This window comes from Pristiophorus japonicus, chromosome 1 (assembly GCF_044704955.1).
Source record: "Pristiophorus japonicus isolate sPriJap1 chromosome 1, sPriJap1.hap1, whole genome shotgun sequence".
Taxonomy (NCBI): domain Eukaryota; kingdom Metazoa; phylum Chordata; class Chondrichthyes; family Pristiophoridae; genus Pristiophorus; species Pristiophorus japonicus.
The window spans coordinates 110059395-110085676 of record NC_091977.1 but is presented as its reverse complement, the minus strand read 5'-3'; the positions used below and the strand labels follow the sequence as shown (position 1 = coordinate 110085676).

Here is a 26282-nt window from a genome sequence, read left to right as displayed (position 1 = left end):
CTTCATTAAGATGGAGAGTGACACAGTAAATTCAGAGACTAGGGTCCTGAACTTAAAGAAAGGTAACTTCGATGGTAGAAACATAGAAAGTAGGTGCGGGAGTAGGCCATTCGGCCCTTCAAGCCTGCATCACCATTCAATGTCATGGCTGATCATTCCCTCAGGACCCCTTTCCTGCTTTCGCTCCATACCCCTTGATCACCTTAGCCGTAAGGGCCATATCTAACTCCCTCTTAAATATATCCAATGAACTGGCATCAACAACTCTCTGTGGCAGGGAATTCCACAGGTTAACAGCTCTCTTGAGTGAAGAAGTTTCTCCTCATCTCAGTCCTAAATGGTCTACCCCTTATCCTAAGACTGCGACCCCTGGTTCTGGATTTCCCCAACATCGGGAACATTCTAACTTGTCCCGTCCCGTCAGAATCTTATATGTTTCTATAAGATCCCCTCTCATCCTTCTAAACTCCAATGTATAAAGGCCCAGCTGATCCAGTCTCTCCTCATATGTCAGTCGAGCCATCCCGGGAATCTGCCTGGTGAACCTTCGCTGCACTCCCTCAATAGCAAGAGTGTCCTTCCTCAGATTAGGAGACCAAAACTGAACACAATATTCCAGGTGAGGCCTCACCAAAGCCTTGTACAACTGCAGTAAGACCTCCCTGCTACTATACTCAAATCCCCTAGCTAGGAAGGCCAATATACCATTTGCCTTGTTCACCGCCTGCTGTACCTGTATGCCAACTTTCAATGACTGATGAACCATGACACCCAGGTCTCGTTGCACCTCCCCCTTTCCTAATCTGCCACCATTCAGATAATATTCTGTCTTCGCGTTTTTGCCCCCAAAGTGGATAACCTCACATTTATCCACATTATACTGCATCTGCCATGCATTTGCCCACTCATCTAACCTGTCCAAGTCACCCTGCAGCCTCTTAACGTCCCCGTCACAGCTCACATCGCCACCCAGTTTAGTGTCATCTGCAAACTTGGGAGATATTACACTCAATTCCTTTATCTGAATCACTGATGTATATTGTAAAGAGCTGGGGTCCCAGCACTGAGCCTGCAGCACTCCACTAGTCACTGCCTGCCATTCTGAAAAGGACCCATTTATCCCAACTCTATGCTTCCTGTCTGCCAACCAGTTCTCTATCCACGTCAGTATATTTCCCCCAATTCCATGTGCTTTGATTTTGCATACCAATCTCTTGTGTGGGACCTTGTCAAAAGCCTTTTGAAAGTCCAAATACACCACATCCACTGGTTCTCCCTTGTCCACTCTACTAGTTACATCCTTGAAAAATTCTAGAAGATTTGTCAAGCATGATTTCCCCTTCATAACTCCATGCTGACTTGGACCGATCCTGTCACTGCTTTACAAATGCGCTGCTATTTCATCCTTAATAATTGATTCCAACATTTTCCCCACTACTGATGTCAGGCTAACCGGTCTATAATTATGCGCTTTCTCTCTCCCTCCCTTTTTCAAAAGTGGTGTTACATTAGCTACCCTCCAGTCCATCGGAACTGATCCAGAGTCGATAGGCTGTTAGACAATGATCACCAATGCATCCACTATTTCTAGGGCACTTCCTTAATACTCTGGGATGCAGACTATCAGGCCCCGGGGATTTATCAGCCTTCAATCCCATCAATTTCCCTAACACAATTTCCCGCCGAGTAAGGATATCCTTCAGTTCCTCCTTCTCACTAGACCCTTGGTCCCCGAGTACTTCCGGAAGGTTATTTGTGTCTTCCTTTGTGAAGACAGAACCAAAGTATTTGTTCAATTGGTCTGCCATTTCTTTGTTCCTCATCATAGATTCACCTGAATCCGACTTGCAAGGGACCTACGTTTGTCTTCACTAATCTTTTTCTCTTCACATATCTATCGAAGCTTTTGCAGTCAGTTTTTGTGTACCCGGCAAGCTTCTTCTCATACTCTATTTTCCCCCTCTTAATTAAACCCTTTGTCCTCCTCTGCTGAATTCTAAATTTCTCCCAGTCTTCAGGCTTGCTGCTTTTTCTGGCCAATTTTATGCCTCTTCCTTGGATTTAACACTATCCTAAATTTCCCTTGTTAGCCACGGTTGAGCCACTTTCCCCATTTTATTTTTACTCCAGACAGGGATGTACAATTGCTGAAGTTCATCCATGTGATCTTTAAATGTTTGCCATTGCCTATCCACCGTCAACCTTTAAGTATCATTTACCAGTCTATTCTAGCCTATTCACGCCTCAAACCATCGAAGTTATCTTTCCTTAAGTTCAGGACCCTAGTTTCTGAATTAACTGGTATGAGACGTGAATTGACTAGGATAGACTGGCGAATGATACTTAAAGGATTGACGGTGGATAGGCAATGGCAGACATTTAAAGATCACATGGATGAACTTCAAGAATTATACATCACTGTGTGGCGTAAAAATAAAACGAGGAAGGTGGTTCAACCGTGGCTAACAAGGGAAATTAGGGATAGTGTTAAATCCAAGGAAGAGGCATATAAATTGGCCAGAAAAAGCAGCAAACCTGAGGACTGGGAGAAATTTAGAATTCAGCAGGTGAGGACAAAAGGTTTAATTAGGAGGGGGAAAATAGAGTATGAGAGTAAGCTTACAGGGGACATAAAAACTGACTGCAAAAGCTTCTATAGATATGTGAAGAGAAAAAGATTAATGAAGCCAAATGTCGGTCAGAATCAGGTGAATTTATAATGGGGAACAAAGAAATGGCAGACCAATTGAACAAATACTTTGGTTCTGTCTTCACGAAGGAAGGCACAAATAACCGTCCGGAAATACTGGGGGACCGAGGGTCTAGCGAGAAGGAGGAACTGAAGGAAATCCTTATTAGTCAGGAAATTGTGTTTGGGAAATTGATGGGATTGAAGGTTGATAAATCCCCAAGGCCTGATAGTCTGCATCCCAGAATACTTAAGGAAGTGGCCCTAGAAATAGTGAATGCATTGGTGGTAATTTTCCAACATTCTATAGACTCTGGATCAGTTCCTATGGATTGGAGAGTAGCTAATGTAACCCCACTTTTTAAAAAAGGAGTGGGAGAGAAAACAGGTAATTATAGACCAGTTAGCCTGACATCGGTAGTGGGGAAAATGTTGGAATCAATTATTAAAGATGTAATAGCAGCGCATTTTGAAAGCAGTGACAGGGTTGGTCCCAGTCAGCATGGATTTATGAAAGGGAAATCATGCTCGACAAATCTTCTTGAATTTTTTGAGGATGTAACTAGTAGAGTGGACAAGGGAGAACCAGTGGACGTGGTGTATTTGGACTTTCAAAAGGCTTTTGACAAGGTCCCACACAAGAGATTAGTGTGTAAAATTAAAGCACATGGTATTGGGGTAATGTATTGACGTGGATAGAGAACTGGTTGGCAGACAGGAAGCAAAGAGTAGGAATAAACGGGTCCTTTTCAGAATGGCAGGCAGTGACTAGTGGGGTGTCGCAAGGTTCAGTGCTGGGACCCCAGCTATTTATAATATACATTAATGATTTAGACGAAGGAATTGAATGTAATATCTCCAAGTTTGAAGATAACATTAAGCTGGATGGCAGTGTGAGCTGTGAGGAGGATGCTAAGAGGCTGCAGGGTGACTTGGACAGGTTAGGTGAGTGGGCAAATGCATGGCAGATGCAGTATAATGTAGATAAATGTGAGGTTATCCACTTTGGGGGCAAAAACACAAAGGCAGAATATTATCTGAATGGTAGCAGATTAGAAAAAGGGGTGGTACAACGAGACCTGGGTGTCATGGTACATCAATCATTGAAAGTTGGCATGCAGGTACAGCAAGTGGTGAAGAAGGCAAATGGCATGTTGGCCTTCATAGCGAGAGGATTTGAGTATAGGAGCAGGGAGGTCTTACTGCAGTTGTACAGGGCCTTCATGAGGCCACACCTTGAATATTGTGTACAGTTTTGGTCTGAGGAAGGACATTCTTGCTATTGAGGGAGTGCAGCGAAGGTTCACCAGACTGATTCCTGGGATGGCAGGACTGACATATGAAGAAAGACTGGATCGACTAGGCTTATATTCACTGGAATTTAGAAGAATGAGAGGAGATCTCATAGAAACATAAAATTCTGACGGGATTGGACAGGTTAGATGCAGGAATGTTCCCGATGTTGGGGAAGTCCAGAACCAGGGTTAACAGTCTAAGGATAAGGCGTATGCCATTTAGGACCGAGATGAGGAGAAACATCTTCACTCAGAGAATTGTAAACCTGTGGAATTCTCTACCACAAAGTTGTTGAGGCCAGTTCGTTAGATATATTCAAAAGATGTGGCCCTTACAGCTAAAGAGATCAAGTGGTATGGAGAGAAAAAATTGCATGTCAGCCATGATCATATTGAATGGAGGTGCAGGCTCGAAGGTCCGAATGGCCTACTCCTGCACCTATTTTCTATGTTTCTATGTTACCAGTTAAAAATTCATAGGTGCGCCAACGTTTCATCTCTGTCGGCTCTCATTATAGCTGAGTAATAAATGCACTGTGTACTTTATTACTAAGCCACACACACCACTGGTTCCCAGATCAGTCCTTGGTGTGTGTTGAGTTCGTTGATCTCAGATGGGATGGTGTTTAGAATGCTTAGACTAGCCTCGGTAACCCTGGGCTATGGAGAGGAAAATACATAGAGGATTTCCACTTCTGATTATTATTCAAAGTCTCTTGCCAGAAAATGTGCACTTGTGAACATTGGGTCAGCAAAGGACCAGGCTCCTCTGTAATGTCCCCCAAAACAAACAGTCTGTCAACATTAACTGTCTCAGCTCACGTAGTAAGAGACACTGCTTGAGTGATGGCTACCACTGGTTGTAGATCCCCCAATATACTGGAGAAAAACATTCCAAACTTACTGAAAACTAATATTCGTATTAATCTGATTGCTTTCACAGTTGGAAAAAGATAAAAATTCGAAACCCTGGTAACATTTCAATTTTACCACTCAGCAGAGGCTAAAAACAGCAATTTTGCCAACTGTAATATTTCCACTATTAATTGCAACAATAAGATTCAGTTCATTCTTGAGTCAGTATAGAGTGTCATTAACCTGACCTAATGTTAAGGAAAAGAATCACAGATCTGGTCTTGTGGTTTGTGATGTCATCTGAACTCAAATATGCCACAGATAAAATATCACTCATGGTATGGAACAGTTCCACAAAAAGGGTGATTTTGATGCATCTCACCAAAATACAACACAATCTCATACTCAAGTGTCAAATATTCACACACATCTTCGGTGTACAAAAATACACATCAATGTAAGACAAACGTTTACCATCTTAGGAGGTGGATCCTTTTTGTCCCTTGGAACACAACAAAGCCTGTGGCAGTGAATCCTATGAAAGCTGTAGCTCCTGAAGAATCCTTAAAGATAAAAGATAAACATTTACATTACTTTCAACAGACTACAGTCTAGAAATTAGCCTATAAACACGCAACATCTTTGTAACACATTTCTCATTCCACTACTTTAAGGGTAGAGTTAATCTATTTATTTTAGATGGGTTAATCCCTCCATTAAAATTGCAGTCAGAGAACTGCTATACCACTGTATTAAGGGTTCATTCAATAATATCAACATTAATTTCTGGGCTTATGTTATTGGCCATCAAAGAAAAATTCTAGAGTGAACTTAATGTAGATGAGCCTTGGCTTACAAATTGATGTAATTTTAATAGCAAACTCCCTCTGAAACCTAAAACAATTATCCTAAAAACCAATGAATATCAAATTGGTATCATTGTACTGGACACCAGAGGACCAGAATTGCCCACCGCCGGAAACGAGGCGCACCTACCGTTTTTGATGTGTTCTGACCACCCCGTGCATTTGGGTGGCCTAATCGTCGAAATTCAGCACTTCGGGGATTTTGTTCGAGCTTGGCGGAAGCGGGGCAGGGCAGAGTAGCCGAGGCTGTCAGTCATCAGCTGGCACGTCACAATGTCTCTCCTTTTCCGTTAAAGGGAAGAGCCGCTGTGAACTCTGCAGCCACTTTAGTGGCAAACACTGGGCCACCAGGGAGGGTTTCGGCCGGGCCCGCATTCTGGCACCCAAGAGGGGATGCCAGGCTGTTTGTTGGCGGCCCGGCCCAAAACCGTGGCCATAATTGTCGGATTGACCTGGCAGTTGACCGACAAAAGAAAATAACATGGTGGCCGCGACAGTGCGCCCTCCCTTTTAAGGGCGGCCGGGCTGCCAAGCCACAGAGAGTGTACCGACATCAAAAACCTTCGGGGACACCGGTCACCGGCAGAGCCGCTTCCACGAGGCAATATCGGAGAAGGGGCAATTTCCCGAGAGGCAATTTTGTGAGGGGGTCCCCGCCAGTCGGTAAGAGGTTGGCACATGCATGCCGGGGCGGGAAACAGGCGGAGCGGTCCCAGGCACCGCTCCAAAACTCACGAATTTCAAAAATGGCAGCCCCTCCGCGGTGAGTCAGCGGCCAATCCACGCCACCCCGTGACTACTGCTTTCAGCCGGTAAGAAACCTTGTCAGAAGGGGCAATTTTGGCCCCCAGGAGTCTTAGATCCTGATTGTTCATAAATATTCCTGTAGTCTGTAAATGTTTTATTGGAATTTTCCTGTTTAGTCATGAATTAAAATGTACTTAGAAAGTATGGGACTTTCGAATTGTGCCCATGGCCTGGCCGTGTCTCCATCTCTCATCCTTTTACTGATAATGTAAACATTGAGGTACAGCACGTTTGCCTGTTGAATGATGTGCGGTGAATTGGAAAGAATTCTGCACAAATGTGGGTTGGATCCAAACTTTGCAGAAAGTCATGTAGCAAGAACCGTCAACAAGACATTATGACCAGGGTTGATGGGAAAACCATTAAAAGGTAGGATCAATGAATACAGAGGCCATATACTCGTTTGACTTTAGGAAGCAGCATCCAACATCCATACACATTCCAGTTGTCACAGATAGTGATCTAGTTGTTTTTTCCCCCCTCCCTAGCGCAGGGATGCATATGCCTTTACCAACTGAGCCACTGGAGCAGCTAGTATAATTTCCAAGATTTCTTGCAGTTATGTCATTGCATTAATTCTGGGTTAAATCTTCAAAATGTGATATGGTATTTAACTGCAGTCAAGTCAGACATTTATGAGACTAATACCAAGGCAGAGATATTTGATAAGGCCTGAAAACGGGCGGGAGCACCACAGGGCAAGATTAATTTGCTGCTGCCTGCTAATTTAAATGATTTTAGCACACAGCCCTGAGACTATCGTGCTGCTGACAGGCTGCGTGCTCAGTAGGAGGCCCAAGGTCGCGTTTCTAGAGCAACGCTGCATTTCCTTAAAGTAAGGCTGTTCGTTTTCAAGGCAGTCTCTAGCCCTTAAAGGTGAATTACTTCACGAAAAATAAAATTGAAAAACAATTCTAAATTAGGCAATCTCACATCCCACTTTTCCCTCATCCCACAATCTATTGTACAAGCTGCATGTGGTATAAGCATGCAGCATTTGTATTCCCACCCTCCCCTCAGCACAACCCTACCATTGTGCCTTCCTCATTTCAGACACGCAAGAAATCCAGCCTGCCCAGCCAGTGGCTGACCAAGAAGAGGCACAGGAGAGTGAAGAAGAAGAAACACCGTCACTTGATTTCACACTTCCAGCCACCAGCTCCTCGAGGTCGTTCTGCAAGGCCATCTGCAGTATCCCCCACTGAAAGTCAGCAGCCACTGGGGTAGCACTGCGTAACATCACTAGGATAGGCAAAGGCAGACAGAATCATCGAATCATAGAATGGTTATAGCACAGAAGGCCTTTCGGCCCGTCGAACCCATGTCTACTCTCAGCTAGTCCCACTCCCCTGCCCTTTCCTGGAGCTCGACAATTTTCTTTCCTTCAGATACTTATCCAACTCCCTTTTGAAAGATAAAATTGAGTCTGCCTCCACCATTCTTTCAGGCAATGCATTCCAGATCTTAACCACTCGCTGTGTAAAAAAGCTTTTTCTTACATCGCCTTTGGTTCTTTTGCCAATCACCTTAAATCTGTGTCCTCTGAGTCTTGACCCTTCTGCCAATGGGAACAGTTTCTCTCTATCTACTCTGTCCAGACCCCTCATAATTTTGAGCATCTCTATCAAATCTCTTCTCAACCTTCTCTGCTCCAAGGAGAACACCCCAGCTTCTTCAGTCTATCAATGTAACTGAAGTCCTTTATTCCTGGAATCTTCTTGTAAATCTTTTCTGCACCTTCTCTAAGGCCTTCATATTCTTCTTAAAGTGTGGTGCCCAGAATTGGACACAGTACTCCAGTTGGGGCCGAACCAGTGTGTTATACAGGTACATCATGCTTCCAGTTGTTGAGTGAGCAGTATGCTTCTGCGCAGCTTCTGCTTCATTGGTAGCAGTCACTCTGATTTTAAAATCGAGGTGTGGCTCAACTGGGAGCCAGTGTAGGTCAGTGAGCACAGGGGTGATGGGTGAATGGGACTTGGTGCAAGTTGGGACACAGGCAATGCAGTTTTGGGTGATCTCAAGTTTACACAGGGTGGAACGTGGGAGGCCAGCCAGGAGTGCGTTGGAATAGTCAAATCTAGAGGTGACAAAGGCATGGATAAGGGTTTCAGCGGCGGATGAGCTGAGGCAGGGGCGGAGGTGGAAATAGGCGATCTTAGTAATGGCCTGGATATGTGGTCGGAAGCTCATTTCAGAATCAAATACGACACCAAGGTTCTATGTTCCCTGTAAATATTTTTGGGACTGTTTGGCCCCGTGGGCCATTCCAAGCACTGCGTGCGCGGTTTTTACACTGAAATGCCGGCAAACCGGCTGTGAGGGTTCCTTGGAACAGTGCCTTACAGGGAACACTGCCAAGATTACGAACAGTCTGGTTCAGCCTCAGACAATTGCCAGGGAGAGAGATGGAGTCAGTGGCTAGGGGACGGAGAAATTTCTGCTCATCCAGTACTGGATGTCGGACAAGGAGTCTGACAATTTAGAGACCGTGGATGGGTCGCGAGAGATGGTGGTGAGGTAGAGCTGGGTGTTGTCAGCTACATGTGGAAATTGACGGTGTTTTCGGATGAGAAATAGGAGGGGGACAAGGATAGATCTTTGGGGGACACCAGAGTTAATTATGCGGGAGCGGGAAGAAAAGCCATTGCAAGTAATGAAGGTAAGGAATCTGCTTCCTCCGCTCTTGCAGGCAGTGCATTCCAGATCATCACAACTTGTTGCATAAAAAAAAAATATCATGTCTCCAGGATTCATTGCAATCTACAAATCCCAAGCTTTCGAATTAAAATTGATTGATGTTAGGGTGCAGTTTTACAGACATCCTGTGACTAGGGTTGGCAGTCCTCCAGGATTGTCTTGGAGTCTCCAGGAACAAAAGATTAATCTCCCACAGACTACTTCGAGCAACCTGGGAGAAAACATATTGATGCTTTGAAATAAAGTACGCATTTTAATGTTTTTTCAGCACTTTTATTTATCAGTTATAAAAATATCAGAGATAGTGAAAGAAAAAGCAGTTTAACTGACAGTTAAGGATCATCTAATTGGGTAACAAAGAGTCTATTGACGTTCCAATTGCCGTGGGCTTCACTCCAATAGCCCAAGAACCTACCTACTTGTTCTCTTTATTGCTGTTGCTTTTCTCTACTTCTCGCTCCTCCTTTAAGACATTCCTTAAAACCTACCTCTTTGACCAAACTTTTGGTCGTCTGCCCTGATTTCTCCTCCTGTGGCTTGGTGTCAAATTTTTTGTCTTATAATACTCTTGTGAAGCTCCTTGGGATGCTTTACTACATTAAAGATGCTATATAAATACAAATTGTTGTTGTTATTATGCATCTATTCAGTATCCCCAAATTGCTTTCTTGTGGGGTGTCTGTAGAATAACGTTGATCTAATATTGCTGCTGTTATCTTGAGCAATGTTGATAGGGTGAGACAAAGTAGGCTGCGAGGAGGCTCGTGTGGAGCATAAACACCTGCACAGACTGTTCTGTTTCTGTGTTGTAAATTCTATGTAATTCTATGTAATCATTATTTCCACACTTTTGTATTCTATACTTCTATTTATGAAGCCCAGGAACCTGTAAGCCTTTTTAACTGCTCTTTCAACCTGCCCTGCCACCTTCAATGATTTATGCATACATACCCCCAGGTCTCTCTGTTTGTGCACCCCTTTTAGAATTGTACCATTTAGTTTATATGTCCTTTCCTCATTCTTTCTACCAAAATGCATCACTTCACACTTTTCTGCATTAAATTTCATCTGCCACATTTCACCAGCTTGTCTTTGTCTTCCTGAAGTCTATCATTCTCCTCCTCACTGTTCACTATACTTCCAAGTTTTGTGTCATCTGCAAATTTTGAAATTGTGCCCTGTACACCCACATCCAAGTCATTACTTTATATCAAGAAAAGCAATGGTCCTAGAACCAACTCCTGGGAAACACGATTGTATACCTTCCTCCAGTCCGAAACACATCATTCACCACTACTCTCTGTTTCCTGTCACTTAGCCAATTTTGTATCCATGCTGCCATTGTCCCTTTTATTCCTTGGGCTTCAATTTTGTTGGCAAGCCTATTATGTGGCAATTTGTCGAATGCCTTTTGGAAATCCATATACACTACATCAACCAAATTACCCTCATCAACCCTCTCTGTTACCTCATCAAAAAACTCGATCAAGGTTGAATAGTGTTTTCATTCAGTGGGATGTTTTTAAGAAACAGCCTTGCATTGGTCAGTGAGTCGGGAGGTCGGCGCATCGGTAAGGCCCTGAAGTCAGTGAGTCGGTAAGGCCCTGAGGTCAGCGAGTCGGTAAGGCCCTGAGGTCAGCGAGTCGGTAAGGCCCTGAGGTCGGTGAGTCGGGAGGTCGGCGAGTGGGTAAGGCCCTGAGGTCGGTGAGTCGGGAGGTCGGCGAATGGGTAAGGCCCTGAGGTCGGTGAGTCGGGAGGTCAGTGAGTCGGTAAGGCCCTGAGGTCAGCGAGTCGGTAAGGCCCTGAGGTCGGTGAATCGGGAGGTCGGCGAGTCGGTAAGGCCCTGAGGTCGGTGAGTCGGGAGGTCGGTGAGTCGGTAAGGCCCTGAGGTCGGTGAGTCGGGAGGTCGGTGAGTCGGTAAGGCCCTGAGGTCGGTGAGTCGGTAAGGCCCTGAGGTCGGTGAGTCGGGAGGTCGGTGAGTCGGTAAGGCCCTGAGGTCGGTGAGTCGGGAGGTCGGCGAGTCGGTAAGGCCCTGAGGTCAGCGAGTCGGTGAGTCGGGAGGTCGGCGAATAGGTAGGCCCTGTGAGGTCGGCGAGTCGGGAATTCAAAGACCGGGAGTTCGGAGACCTCAGAGGTCGGTGAGGTAAGTTGGTAAGTAGCTCTCTTTTCTCTATTTCTTTTAGGTTGGGAGTTCGGAGGCCAAGAGGTCGGGAGGCCACAGAGGTCGGTGAGTTTGGGAGGCCACTGAGGTCAGTGAGGTGAGCTGGTAATAGCTCTCTTTTCTCTATTTCTTTTTAAAGTAGATTTTAAACTAAAAAAGGCTAACTAGAGGGATGGCAGTGAAGCCCAGTCCCGTGGAGTGCACATCCGGTGGCATGTGGGAGTCCTGGATGCTTCGCGCAGCCGAGATAACCATGTGTGCAGGAGATGTCTCCAGCTTGAACTGCTCGAGCTCCGCGTTTCAGAGCTGGAGCAGCGGTGGAGTCAATAAGGTGCATCCACGAGGCTGAGAACTACGTGGATAGCACGTTTCAGGAGGTGGTCGTCCCGCATCTTAAAGGCATGCAGGTGGAGGGGAAGTAGGTGACCACCAGGCGTAGTAAGTGTGCTAGGCAAGTAGTGCGGGAGACCCCCGAGAGTCCATCGCGCTTTCAAACCAATATTCACTTGTGAGTATCGGTAAGGAGGATGGTGCCTCTGGGGAGTGCAGCCAGAGCCAAGTCCAAGACACCACGGGTGGCTCAGCTGCATAGGGGGAAGGGACGAAGAACAAAAGAGCCCTAGTGATAAGGTGTTTCTGCAGCTTAGACGTGACTCCCGAATGATTTTGTGCCTCCCTGGTGCCAGGGCCAAGGATAATAGAGTGGACGCAGGGCATCCTGGGGGGGTGGGGAAGTCGTGGTCCATATCGGGACCAACGACATAGGTAAAATAAATGATGAGGTCCTACAGGAAGAATTCAGGGAGCTAAGAAGAAAATTATTGGGTCGGACCTCAAAGGTAGTATTCTCCGGGTTACTACTGGTGCCGCATGCTAATGAGTATAGGAATAGAAGGATAGAGGGGATGAACATGTGGCTGGAAAGTTGGTGTACGAGGGAGGGCTTTAAATTCTTGAGGCATTGGGACCACTTCTGGGGGAGATGGGACCTGTACAAACCGGATGGGTTGCACCTCAACAGCGGCGGGACCAATATCCTCAAGGGGAGTTTTGCTAGTGCAGTTGGGAGAGTTTAAACTAGCTTGACAGGGAGATGGGAACCTGAGAACGAATTCAAAAGGGAAGGAAGTAAAGCTGAAATTGGATAACAAGAATCTAAAAAGCAAATCTGTAAAACAGAGGAAACAGCGTTTAGTATGTAGTAACCAAGGAGGTCTTACTTTAATGCAAGGAGTATAGCGAATAAGGCGGATGAGCTAAGAGCACAGGTAGACACTTGGGAGTATGACATTATAGCCATTACAGAAACATGGCTGAAAGAGGGACATGTTTGGCAGATCAATATTCCTGGCTACAGGATTTTTAGACAAGATAGAGGTGGGGGGGGTAAAAAGTGAGGGGGTTGCGGTACTGATGAAAGAAAATATTACAGCGGTGAGAGGGATGATATGTTAGACGGATCATCAAATGAGGCCATATGGGTTAAATTGAAAAATAAAAAAGGGGTGATCACACTGCTGGGCCTGTATTATAGACCCCCAAATAGTGGGAGGGAGATCGAGGAGCAAATATGTAGGCAAATTGCTGTGAAGTCCAAAAACCATAGGGTCGTAATAGTAGGGGATTTTAACTATCCAAATATTGATTGGGACAAATATAGTGTGAAGGTTATAGAGGGTGTGGAATTCCTGAAATGCATTCAAGAGAACTTTTTTAGTCAATATGTAGCAAGCCCAACACGAGAGGGGGCGGTCTTGGATTTAGTTATGGGGAATGAAGCTGGACAGGTTGAAGGGGTATTAGTGGGAGAGCACTTGGGTGCCATTGACCATAATTCAGTCAGATTCAAGCTGGTTATGGATAAGGACAAGGATAGGCCTGGAATAAAAGTTCCGAATTGGGGAAGCGTTAATTTTGCTAAGTTAAGGAGTGATTTGGCCAAGGTGGACTGGAAACAGCTACTTGTGGGTAAATCAGTGTCGGAACAGTGGGAGGCATTTAAGGAGGAGATCCGGAAGGCTCAGGCCAAACATGTTCCCTTAAAGAAAAAGGTTGGGAAAAATAATTCTAGAGCCCCCTGGATGTCTAGGGACTTACAGGGGAGGATTAAGAAAAAAAGGGATGCTTATGTCATATATCAACGGCTAAATACTACAGAATCTTTAGAGGAATGTAGAAAGTTAAGGGGCAAAATAAAAAAGGATATTAGGAATGCTAAGAGAAAGCATGAGAATTTCTTGGCCAGTAAAATTAGAAAAACCCTAAGATGTTCTATAAATAGATTAAGAGTAAGAGGGTAACTAAAGAAAGGGTAGGGCTTATTAGAGATCACGAGGGTAATCTTTGTGTGGAGCGGAAGATGTTGGGAGGGTTCTTAACGAATACTTTGCATCTGTTTTCACAGATACTGCTATCAAGGAGGAGTGTGATATTCTGGATGAAATAAATATAATGAGGAAGTGTTCAGGGGTTTAGCAGCTTTGAAAGTAGATAAGCCTCGGATGAAATGCATCCCAGGCTGTTGAGCGAAGTAAGAGGAAATAGCAGAGGCCGTGATCATAATTTTCCAGTCCTCTTTGGATCTGGGCATGGTGTGGAGGATTGGAGGACTGCTAATGTAGTATCCTTGTTTAAGAAGGGAGATAGGGATAGGCCGAGTAATTACAGGCCTGTCAGCCTAACCTCAGTGGTGGGGAAATTATTGGAAAAAATCCTGAAAGACAGGATAAAGCTGCATTTGGAAAGGCAAGGATTAATTAGGGACAGTCAGCACGGATTTGTTAAGGGAAGATCGTGTCTGACCAAGCTGATTGAATTTTTTGAGGAGGTAACCAAGAGGGTGAATGAGAGTAGTGCGTACGATGTAGTATATATGGACTTTAGCAAAGCTTTTGATAAGGTCCCGCATGGTAGACTGGTCATGAAGGTTAAAGCCCATGGGATACAGGGCAAAGAGGCAAGTTGGATCCAAAATTGGCTTAGAGGAAGGAAGCAAAGAGTAATGATTGATGGATATTTTTGTGACTGGAAGGATGTTTCCAGTGGGGTTCCACAGGGCTCAGTACTGGGTCCCTTGCTTTTTGTGGTATATATCAACGATTTAGATTTGAATATAGGGAGTATGATTAAGAAGTTTGCAGACGATACTAAAATTGGCTGTGTGGTTGATAATGAAGAAGAAAGTCATGGGCTGCAGGAGGATGTCAATTTACTGGTCAGGTGGGCAGAGCAGTGGCAAATGAAATGTAATTCAGAGAAGTGTGAGGTGATGCACTTTGGGAGGGATAATAAGGAAAGGGTATACACATTAAGTGATAGGCTACTTAATAGTGTAGATGAACAAAGGGACCTTGGAGTGCTTGTCCACAGATCCCTGAAAGTAGCAGGCCAGGTGGATAAGGTGGTTAAGAAGACATATGGAATGCTTGCCTTTATTGGTCGAGGCATAAAATATAAGAGCAGGGAGGTTATGCTTAAATTGTATAATACGCTGGTTAGGCCACAGCTGGAGTACTGCATGCAGTTCTGATCACCGTATTATAGGAAGGACGTGTTTGTACTAGAGAGGGTGCAGAGGAGATTTACTAGGATGCTGCCTGGAATGGAGAATCTTAGTTATGAGGACAGATTGGATAGGCTGGGTTTGTTCTCATTGGAACTGAGGAGGTTGAGAGGAGACCTCTGAGGTGTACAAAATATTGAGGGGCCTGGACATAGTGGATAGTGAAGCTCTATTTCCATTGTTGGAGGGGTCTATAATGAGGGGGCATAGTTTTAAGGTGGAAGGTTCAGAGGATATTTGAGGGGGGGGGGGGCTTCTTTATGCAGAGGGTTTGGGGATCTGGAACTCGTTGCCTGAAAGAGTGATGAATGCAGAAACCCTCACCACTTTTAAGGGATGGTTGGATGGGCACTTAAAGTGCAGTAACTTGCAGGGTTACGGACCTAGAGCTGGTAATTGGGATTAGACTAGATGACCTTTTGTTGGATGGAGCAGATATAACGGTAAGTACTGCAGGGAATAGAATACGGCAAGGGTGATCTCCTGGACTAGTTTCGATCGCCTGGATGGGTCAGATAGGAATTTTCCCAGATTTTTTCTCCCTAAATTAGCCTGGGTTTTTATCTGGTTTTTGCCTCTCCCAGGAGATCACATGGCTCTGGTTGGGGTGAAGTGTAGAATGTTTTAGAATAAGGGGTGTCGCAGTTGTGGTGAGGCGGATTTGTTGGGCTGGGTGTTCTTTGCCTTTCCGTCATTGTTTATAGGTTTATATGTAACCTTTAGGGCTGCTGACGAAGGGCCGTGTGGCTCTTTGTCGGCTGGCGCGGACACAATGGGCCGGAATGGCCTCCTTCTGCGCTGTAGATTTCGATGTTTCTAAGTTGGTTAACACGATTTGCCTTTAACAAATCTGTGTTGGCTTTCCCTAACTAATTCAGCCCTATTAAAGTGACTGTTAATTTTGTCCCTGATTACTGTTTTTAAAAGCTGCCCCACTATCAAGGTTAAACTGACTAGCCTGTAGTTGCTAGTTGCGGGAGATCGAGCAGCGTCGGAGGAGGCAGCACAGAGAGGCCTATAAAAAGGCCCAGTGTGGTGAGTCGGAGAGGCCAGCCTGTGCAGCTGCAGCAGGGAGAGAAGGCAAAAAAGAAGTAGAAAGAAATCGAAAGGTGACGTCACAGCCAAGGGGGTAAGTGATTGGTAAGTAGTTTTTCTTTTTCTTTCCTAGATCAGTCAGTAACCTTTAGCATTGTTGTTGCCAATTTAAGTTTCTTTAAGGGTTAAGTCATGGCAGGACAGCTCGGACACGTGTTATGCTCCTCCTGTACTATGTGGAAGGTCAGGAACGCTTCCGGTGTTCCTGACGACTACGTGTGCGGGAAGTGTATCCGGCTGCAGCTCCTGATGGACGCGTTGCGGCCCTGGAGCTGCGGGTGGATTCACTCTGGAGCATGCACGATGCTGAGAATGACGTTTAATGAGTTGGTCTTACCACAGGTAAAGGGTACACAGCCAGATAGGGGTTGGATGACCAACAGGAAGAGCAGTGGAAGGAAGGTAGTGCAGGGGTCCCCTGTGGTCATCTCCCTGCAAAACAGATACACCGCTTTGGGTACTGTTGAGGGGGATGACTAATAAGGGGAGGGCAGCAGCAGCCAAGTTCATGGCACCGTGGGTGGCTCTGTTGCACAGGAGGGCAGGAAAAAGAGTGGGAGAGCTGTAATGATAGGGGATTCAATTGTAAGGGGAATAGATAGACGTTTCTGCGGCCGCAATCGAGACTCCAGGAAGGTATGTTGCCTCCCTGGTGCAAGGGTCAAGGATGTCTCGGAGCGGGTGCAGGACATTCTGAAAAGGGAGGGTGAACAGCCAGTTGTCGTGGTGCATATAGGTACCAACGATATAGGTAAAAAAATGGGATGAGGTCCTACGATACGAATTTAGGGAGCTAGGAGCTAAATTAAAAAGTAGGACCTCAAAAGTAATCTCAGGATTGCTACCAGTGTCACATGCTAGTCAGAGTAGGAATCGCAGGATAGCTCAGATGAATACATTGCTTGAGGAGTGGTGCACAAGGGAGGGATTCAAATTCCTGGGACATTGGAACCGATTCTGGGGGAGGTGGGACCAGTACAAACTGGACGGTCTGCAGCTGGGCAGGACCGGAACCAATGTCCTAGGGGGAGCGTTTGCTAGTGCTGTTGGGGAGGAGTTAAACTAATATAGCAGTGGGATGGGAATCTATGCAGGGAGACAGAGGGAAATAGAAAGAAGAAAAGTAAAAGTGGAGGGCAGAGAAACCTAAGGCAAAAAGCAAAAAGGGCCACATTACACCAAAATTCTAAAGGGGCAAAGTGTATTAGGGATGGTTTTCTAGACCAACATGTCGAGGAACCAACTAGGGAGCTGGCCATCCTAGACTGGGTGATGTGTAATGAGAAAAGACTAATTAGCAATCTTGTTGTGCGAGGCTCCTTGGGGAAGAGTGACCATAACATGGTAGAATTCCTTCTTAAGATGGAGAGTGACACAGTTAATTCAGAAACTAGGGTCCTGAACAGACTGGAGGGTAGCTAATGTAACACCACTTTTTAAAAAGGGGAGAGAGAAAGCGGGTAATTATAGACCGGTTAGCCTGACATCAGTAGTGAGGAAAACGTTGGAATCAATTATTAAGGATGAAAGCAGCGCATTTGGAAAGCAGTGACAGGATCGGTCCAAGTCAGCATGGATTTATGAAGGGGAAATCATGCTTGACAAATCTTCTGGAATTTTTTGAGGATGTAACTAGTAGAGTGGACATGGAAGAACCAGTGGATGTGGTGGATTTGGACTTTCAAAAAGCTTTTGACAAGGTCCCACACAAGAGATTGGTGTGCAGAATCAAAGCACATGGTATTGGGGGTAATATACTGACGTGGATAAAGAACTGGTAGGCAGACAGCAAACAGAGTGTCGGGATAAAGGAGTCCTTTTCAGAATGGCAGGCAGTGACTAGTGGAGTGCCGCAGGGCTCAGTGCTGGGACTCCAGCTCTTTACAATATACATCAATGATTTGGATGAAGGAATTGAGTGTAATATCTCCAAATTTGACGATGACACTAAACTGGGTGGCGGTGTAAGCTATGAGGGGGACACTAAGAGGCTGCAGGGTGACTTGGACAGGTTAGGGGAGTGGGCAAGTGTATGGCAGATGCAGTATAATGTGGATAAATGTGAGGTTATCCACTTTGGGGGCAAAAACACGAAGACAGAATATTATCTGAATGGCGGCAGATTAGGAAAAGGAGAGGTGCAACGAGACCTGGGTGTCATGGTTCATCAGTCATTGAAAGTTGGCATACAGGTACAGCAGACGGTGAAGAAGGCAAATGGTATGTTGGCCTTCATAGCTAGGGGATTTACGTATAGGAGCAGAGAGGTCATACTGCAGTTGTACAGGGCATTGGTGAGGCCTCACATCGAATATTGTGTTCAGTTTCGGTCTCCTAATCTGAGGAAGGACGTTCTTGCTATTGAGGGAGTGCAGCAAAGGTTCACCAGACTGATTCCTGGGATGGCAGGACTGACATATGAGGAGAGACTGGATCAACTGGGCCTTTATACATTGGAATTTAGAAGGATGAGAGGGGATCTCATAGAAACGCAGAAGATTCTGATGGGACGGGACAGGTTAGATGCGGGTAGAATGTTCCCGATGTTGGGGAAGTCCAGAACCAGGGGGCACAGTCTTAGAATAAGGGGTAGGCCATTTATGACTGAGATGAGGAGAAACATCTTCACTCAGAAAGTTGTTAACCTGTGGAATTCCCTGCCACAGAGATTTGTTGATGCCAGTTCATTGGATATATTCCAAAGGGAGTTAGATATGGCCCTTACGGCTAAGGGGATCAAGGGGTATGGAGAGAAAGCAGGAAAGGGGTACTGAGGGAATGATCAGCCATGATCTTATTGAATGTTGGTGCAAGCTCGAAGGGCCGAATGGCCTACTCCTGCACCTATTTTCTATGTTTCTATGTTTATCTTTACACTCTTTTTTGAACAATGGTGTAATATGTAATTCTCCAGTCCTCTGGCACAGCTCCATAGCTATGGATGGGCACTCACTAAGGGACTGCACAATGATGATTAGTTGATTTTTTAATGTAATATTGGATGCATATATGGATAAAGGTAGATTGGAAAATTTGCTTTATGGTGGCTTTTATTTCAGCATTGTGGCCGAGGACATGGTGATGGTCTGTAACAGAGGGAAGGTCTATGTGGGACCAAGTCAAAGAACAAGTTATTATTTAAATAGAGAAAGATTGCAAAGTGCCGCAGTACAGCGGGACCTGGGGGTACTTGTGCATGAAACACAAAAGGATAGTATGCAGGTACAGCAAGTGATCAGGAAGGCCAATGGAATCTTGGCCTTTATTGCAAAGGGGATGCATTATAAAAGCAGGGAAGTCTTGCTACAGCTATACAGGGTATTGGTGAGGCCACACCTGGAATACTGCGTGCAGTTTTGGTTTCCATATTTACGAAAGAATATACTTGCTTTGGAGGCAGTTCAGAGAAGGTTCACTAGGTTGATTCCGGGAATGAGGGGGTTGATTTATGAGGATAGGTTGAGGAGGTTGGGTCTCTGCTCATTGGAATTCAGAAGAATGAGGGGTGATTTTATCAAAACGTATAAGATTATGAGGGAGCTTGACAAGGTGGATGCAGAGAGGATGTTTCCACTAATGGGAGAGACTAGAACTCGAGGGCATGATCTTAGAATAAGGGGCCGCCCATTTAAAACTGAGATGAGGATGAATTTCTTCTCTCAGAGGGTTGTAAATCTGTGGAATTCGCTGCCTCAGAGAGCTGTGGAAGCTGGGACATTGAATAAATTTAAGACAGAAATAGACAGTTTTTTAAATGATAAGGGGTTATGGGGAGCGGGTGGGGAAGTGGAGCTGAGTCCGTGATCAGATCAGCCATGATCTTATTGAATGGCGGAGCAGGCTCGAGGGGCCATATGGCCTACTCCTGCTCCAATTTCTTATGTTCTTATGTAAATGTTGAAAGGGGAATTGGGGTTATGTTCACTGGTACCACAGGCGGATGATTCGATCCCAGATATCCCAGCCAGAAAGAGACCGTCTTGGTTGCCTCCTTCCTTCCACTTCCTCCTCTTCTACTTTTTCCTCTTCTGCTTCTTCCCCTTCACTCTGCGAGCAGCATTCTCCCCTTTACTACCTCCGCTTCATCTCCATGTGATGTTGCAGTCCAAGGGGATTGCAACTAGAGCGGTCATTATTGGAGTAGTTGCTTGGTGCAATACATTTAAAAAGTTGTTAAAATGTGCAGGGAGTGGTGTTGGATGCTTGCAAAGCTTTGGATATTAAAGGAAGGTCTCTGAGAACAACACTTGGGAGCAACTAGAGCCTCCAGTTTTGGTGCCGGGCTGAGGTCACAGCACTCTGTACTCCCACTGGCCTAGTGTAGGCCCCTGAAATCACTGCAGAGCTCGCAGCGTGCCCTCCACCTTTAACGGAAAGGGAGGGCCCTTGAAACACGTCAGTACTATGCGGAAAGGCCAACTCCGACTTTCATCCAGGTAGCACCCCTGAGCAGGCAGTGGAGCACCCGATATTGTGCTTCATTTCCTCCCGGGGCAGTAAGCCCAGTTTCGCTTCCGGGGAGGGACTTCGACGCCAGGCGCAGAATCTCCGGCAGCGCAAAGGTTATCGCCCCGTTCGGCCCCCAAAGGATTATAGCTTGAAAAATCAAGACATATGGGCTGAAATTCATGCACGCCAGAAAGCTGGTGCATCTATGAATTTTTATCTGGTTTTACCGCTCGATGCAATGAGGCGGCCTTCCAATCGATTTTCTGCACTTATAACTTTTTTTCGCGTCGGACCAGAAGTTGGTCATAATGGGGCAGAAGTGCGGTGGCAAGTGCTGGTGAGGGGCGGAAGTTGGGGCGGGACCGAGTCTCTGCCGCTGTCACTCACCGGCAGAGTGGTGATGACGTCACTGCGCGTGTACGTCACCACATCGCTCCCCTCATTAAAAGAGGAGAGAATTGCCGATTCTGTACGCTCGGCCACTGGGCCACCAGGGGGGGTTTCAGCCAGTCCAAGAGGGGATGCCAGTCTGCCTGTTCATGGCTCGACTGAACCAGTGGGCACAATAGTCCGTCCGACATGGCAGTCGGCCGGCAAAGAAAATGTCAGCCGCGGCATTGGATCCTCACCTTTAATGGCCGTCGCACAGCCAGCGCAGAGAGAGAGCATGCAAGGTGCACCGACAGAAAAAGGTGATTTTTCAAGGTAAATTTTGGGCGGAGTATTCTGGAGGTGCGTCATAAGCAGCAGTGCACACTTTGATGACACGCTTGCGGTGGTTGACAGCAGTGGGGCAGCAGTGGGGACAGGCCGAAAAATGCCCGAGCTAAATTTGGACTGCAACGCGGTGGCCACTCGATTGTGCCGCATGACCGCAGCAAAACGGCGGTAACGGGCATTATCTGGACCCTGAATTTCGGCCCCATAGAATCACTTTGGGTGGAGCTAAGAAACAACAACGGGCAGAACTCACTGGTGGGAGTAGTTTATAGGCTCCTTAACATTAGTTATAGTGTCAGGAGCAGTATAAATCAGGAAATTAGGTGTGCATGTAACAAAGGTAATACAGTAATCATAGAGGACTTTAATTTTCATATGGAGTGGGCAAACTAAATTTGCAGTAATAATGCGGAGGACGAGTTCATGAATGCATTCGATAATTTTCTAGATCAGTATGTCGAAGACTCAACTCGGGAACAGGTTATTTTAGATCTAGCATTGTACTATGATCTAGCATTGTACTAAGTAATAGCCTTGTCGTAAAGGAGCCTCTGGGAAAGAATATTATAGAATTTTATATTGAGTTTGAGAGTGATTTAGTTGAATTCGAAATTAGGGTCTTAAATCTAAACAAAGCAAACTACGTAGGTTTGAGGGGAGAGTTGGTTGAGGTAGATTGGGAAATCACATTAAAAGATAGACTGTACATAAGTAATGGCAAACATTTAAAGAAATAATTCATAACTTGCAACAACTATACATTCCCTTAAGGAATAAAAAAAACACGGGAAAATGAGTCCAACCGTGGTTAACAAAAGAAGTTAAAAATAATATGAAATTAAAGGAAGAGGCTTATAATGTTGCCAAAAAGAGTAGTACTCCTGAGGATTGGGAGGATTTTAGAATTCAGTAAAGTATGACCACAAAATTAATAGAGAAGGAAAATTGAATGTGAGTGTAAACTAGCAAGAGACATAAAAACGGATTGTTAACGCTTCTATAGGTATGTAAAAAGGAAAAGATTATCAAAAGTAAACATGGGTCCCTTGCAGGCAAAGGCAGGCAAAATTATAATGGGAAATAAGGAAATGGCAGAGACATTAAACAAATACTTTGTATCTGTCTTCACAGGAGAAGAAACAAGAAACATTCTGGAAATAGTGGGGAACACCAAGGATCTAGTGAGAATGAGGAGCGTAAAGAAGTTAGTATTAATAAAGAAATAATACTGGGGAAATTAATGGGACTAAAAGTCAACAAATCCCCTGGATCTGATGGCCTACATCCTAGCGTTTTAAAAGAGGTAGTTACAGAGATAGTGGATGCATTGGTTTTGATCTCCCAGAATTCCCTAGATTCTGGAACGGTCCCCGTGGATTAGAAGGTAGCAAATGTAACCCCGCTATTCAAGAAAGTTGGGAGATGAAAAATAGGGAACTATAGACCAGTTAGCCTGACATGAGTAGTAGGAAAAATGCAAGAATCTATTATTAGAGACGTGGTAACAGGGCACATAGAAAATCATAATATGATTGGGTAGAGTCAACACGGATTTATGAAAGGGACATCCTGTTGACAAATCTATTAGAGTTGTTTGAGGGTGCAGCTGACAGGGTAGATAAGGGGGAACCAGTGAATGTAGTATACTTGGATTTTCAGAAGGCATTTGATAAGGTGCCACAAGAGGTTATTATACCAAATTAGAGCTTATGGGATTGGGGGTAATATATTAACATGGATTGAGGATTAATTAATGGACAGAAAACAGAGAGTAGGAATAAATGGGTCATTTTCAGGTTGGCAGGTTGTAACTAGTGGAGCAAGGATTGGTGCTTGGGCCTCAGCTATTTACAATCGATATCACTGACTTGGATCAGGGGACCAAGTGTAATATATCTAAGTTTGCTGACAATACAAAGATGGGTGGAAAAGTAAGTGTGAGGAGGATGCAAAGAGGCTGTAAAATGCATACAAACAGGTTAAATGATTGGGCAAGGTGACAGATGGAGCATAATGTGGGGAAATGTGAAATTATCCAGTTTGGTTGGAAGAGTAGAAAAGCAGAATATTTTTTAAAGGGTGAGAGACGAGTAAATGTTACTTTTCAAAGAAACTTGGATTTGGATTTGCACACAAATCACAGAAAGTTATCAAGGCAAGCAGTTAGGAAAGCAAATGGTATGATTGCCTTTATTGCAAGGATGTTGGAGTATAAGAAGAAGGAAGTCTTGCTGCAATTATATAGGGCTTTGGTGAGACCACACCAGGAGTAATGTGTACAGTTTTGGTCTCCTTCCTACGGACAGACATACTTAAAGGGGATGCAACGCAGGTTCACTAGATTGATTCCTGGGATGAGAGGGTCATCCTACGAGGAGAGATTGAGTGGAATGGGCCTATATTCTTTGGAGTTTTGAAGAATGAGAGGTGATCTCATGGAAACGTATAAAATTCTTAGAGAGCTTGACAGGGTAAATGCTGAGAGGCTTTTTCCACTGGCTGGAGAGTCTAGAACTAGGGGGTCATAGTTTCACGATAAGGGGTCGGCCATTTAGGACTGAGATGAGGAGAAATTTCTTCACCAGAAGGTTGTGAATCTTTGCAATTCTCTACCCCAAAGTGCTGTGGTTGCTCAGTCATTGAGTATATTCAAGACTAAAATTGATAAGATTTTTGGGCACTAAGGGAATCGAGGGATATGAGGATAGAGTGGGAAAGTGGAGTTAATGTAGAAGATCAGCTATGATCTTACTGAATGGTAAAGTTGGTTTGAGGGGCCATATGGCTTACTCCTGCTCCTATCTCTTACGTTCTAATGTAAGGTAAAGGAAGTTGGACTTGTTTTCTTCGGAAAGGAGAACTCTTCAAACAGCCTATTCAAAATTTTATTGTGCTAAATTATTTATTATTATGAAGGATGAAATCAGAAGTTAAAAATTAAGAAGTTAGGAGTAAGATGTCAATTGAACCAGTAGGCCATTGACGCAGACAGTACAAGTGGGTTCAAGAGGGAATTAAATGTATTGCTCACTAGAAATAGGCCCGGCATGGTAGTGTAGCGGGTATATTACTGGGTTCCCAATCCAGAGCCCTATACTAATGTCATCAGAACATGAGTTCAAATCCCACCGTGGCAGTTTCAGAACTTAAATTCAGTTTAAAAACAAAAAGGAAACCAAATTCCATATCTTGTCTGAATTCACTCAGTTGTATCAAACTTAGTGTCATGTATGTAACCTTCATGTAACTGTAACCCTCATGTAACAACACTGCATACTATATACACCTAAGAAATGCACACCTTGTCCACAGGGGGTGAACTTGTGGGAGACACTCCTAGCCTGGTCTTTCAGGTATAAAAGGGAAAGCTCCACCCACCTTCATCACTTCTTGGTGTTGTGAATAAAGGTCAGGTCACAGAGTGACTTTGTCTGCAGAATGTGCCTCGTGTGAATTTATAGTAGTATGTAAGGATACAACATTTGGCGACGGGAAATGGGAATCAATGACTCACGAGAATGGCCACCGGTAGCACAGAGGAACAGTACTGTGTTGGTGAGGACTGAGACGATTTCGTTGAGAGGCTCCAGCAGAGCTTTGTCACGAAGGACTGGCTGGGAGAGGAAGTGGCTGACCAGCTGTGGAACTAAGACGTATGCGCTGATGAAAGACCTGCTCGCACCCGAGAAGCCGGCGGACAAAATCTTCGAGGAACTCAGCAAATTGATCGGTGAGCACCTCAAACCGGCGAGCAGTATACACATGGCCCGACACCGATTCTATACACACCGACGTCGGGAACGACAGAGCATACCGGACTTTGTTGCGGACCTTCAGCGCTTAGCCAGCCTCTAAGTTCACAGACACCTGCAGGAGGGAGACGTTACGGGATTTCTTCATTGAGGGCATTGGGCATGCCAGGATTTTCAGAAAGCTAATTGAGACCAAGGATTTGACCTTGCAAGCGGCGGCGTTGATGGCTCAGACCTCATGGCGGGGGAGGAGGAAACCAGGATAATATACGCGCGCAACTCTGCTCCCAACGTGTCGATGGAGCAGGGAGTTAACATTGTAAACGCGACTCAGAACCCTGCAGGTAGGCAAGGGAAATTTGACACCACCCAGGCAGTAACAGACTCTAGAGTGGGTCCTCAACAGAGACAATGGCAGGTTGAACGGACATTTACACCATCACAAGGGACAATACGTTCCGGGATGGGGCCATTGACACCCACTGACAGAGTGCTCAAGAGTAATCAAAGAGACAATCAGAGAGGAATGCCTGGTAACAGTCCTTTTGTTCATAACAACCTCAGCTCATGCTGGAGGTGCGGGGGTAAACATGCTGCAAAAACCTGCAGGTTCCAACAATTCATCTGTAGAAATTGTAACTTCAGTGGACATTTGGCCAGAATGTGCAGGAAGCCCGCAGCGAGGCTAATTTACGAGGCAGATGAACCACAAAAGGGGTCTGCAAGGCAAGGTGATGCTTGGGACACAGCAATGGACGCTGAAATTCAGCGGGTTCAGGTGGCAAACGTTCACAGCTCATATACAAAAACGCCACCTATGATGATGAAAGTCCTATTAAACGGCATCCCGGTACGCATGGAGCTGGACACAGGGACCAGCCAGTCACTTATGAGTGTCCAACAATTCGAGAACCTATGGCCACTCAGAGCTAGCAGACCCAAACTAGAACGCATTGACACGCAATTACGGACATATGCCAAAGAGATCATTCCAGTGCTAGGTAGTGCAATGTTGGTGGTCACACATAATGGATCAGAGAACCGGCTGCCACTCTGGATTGTCCCGGGAAATGGTCCTGCGCTTTTTGGGAGGAGCTGGCTAGCTGAGATGAACTGGAAATGGGGGGGATGTGCACGCCATTTCATCTGTGGAGCAAAGTTCATGCTCACAGGTCCTACAGAAATTTGAGTCACTATTTCAACCTGGTGTCGGAACTTTCAAAGGTACCAAAGTTGTGATACGCATCACCCCGGACGCCAGACCAGTGCACCATAAAGCCAGAGCTGTGCCGTATGTGATGCGGGAGAAAATTGAGTGAGTTGGACAGGTT

The 26282-nt window shown here is 45.3% G+C and overlaps 1 protein-coding gene across 3 annotated transcripts in view; it reads right to left on the bottom strand.

Annotated features, from left to right (window-relative positions):
• frmd3 (FERM domain containing 3) overlaps positions 1–26282 on the bottom strand; it is a 444455-nt gene that overhangs the window by 130949 nt on the left and 287224 nt on the right. For all 3 annotated transcript variants that reach the window (XM_070861449.1, XM_070861518.1, XM_070861582.1), the window contains one exon: positions 5314–5402. In XM_070861449.1, the coding sequence (XP_070717550.1) occupies positions 5314–5402 (89 nt within the window). The remainder of the gene's footprint in view (positions 1–5313; positions 5403–26282) is intronic.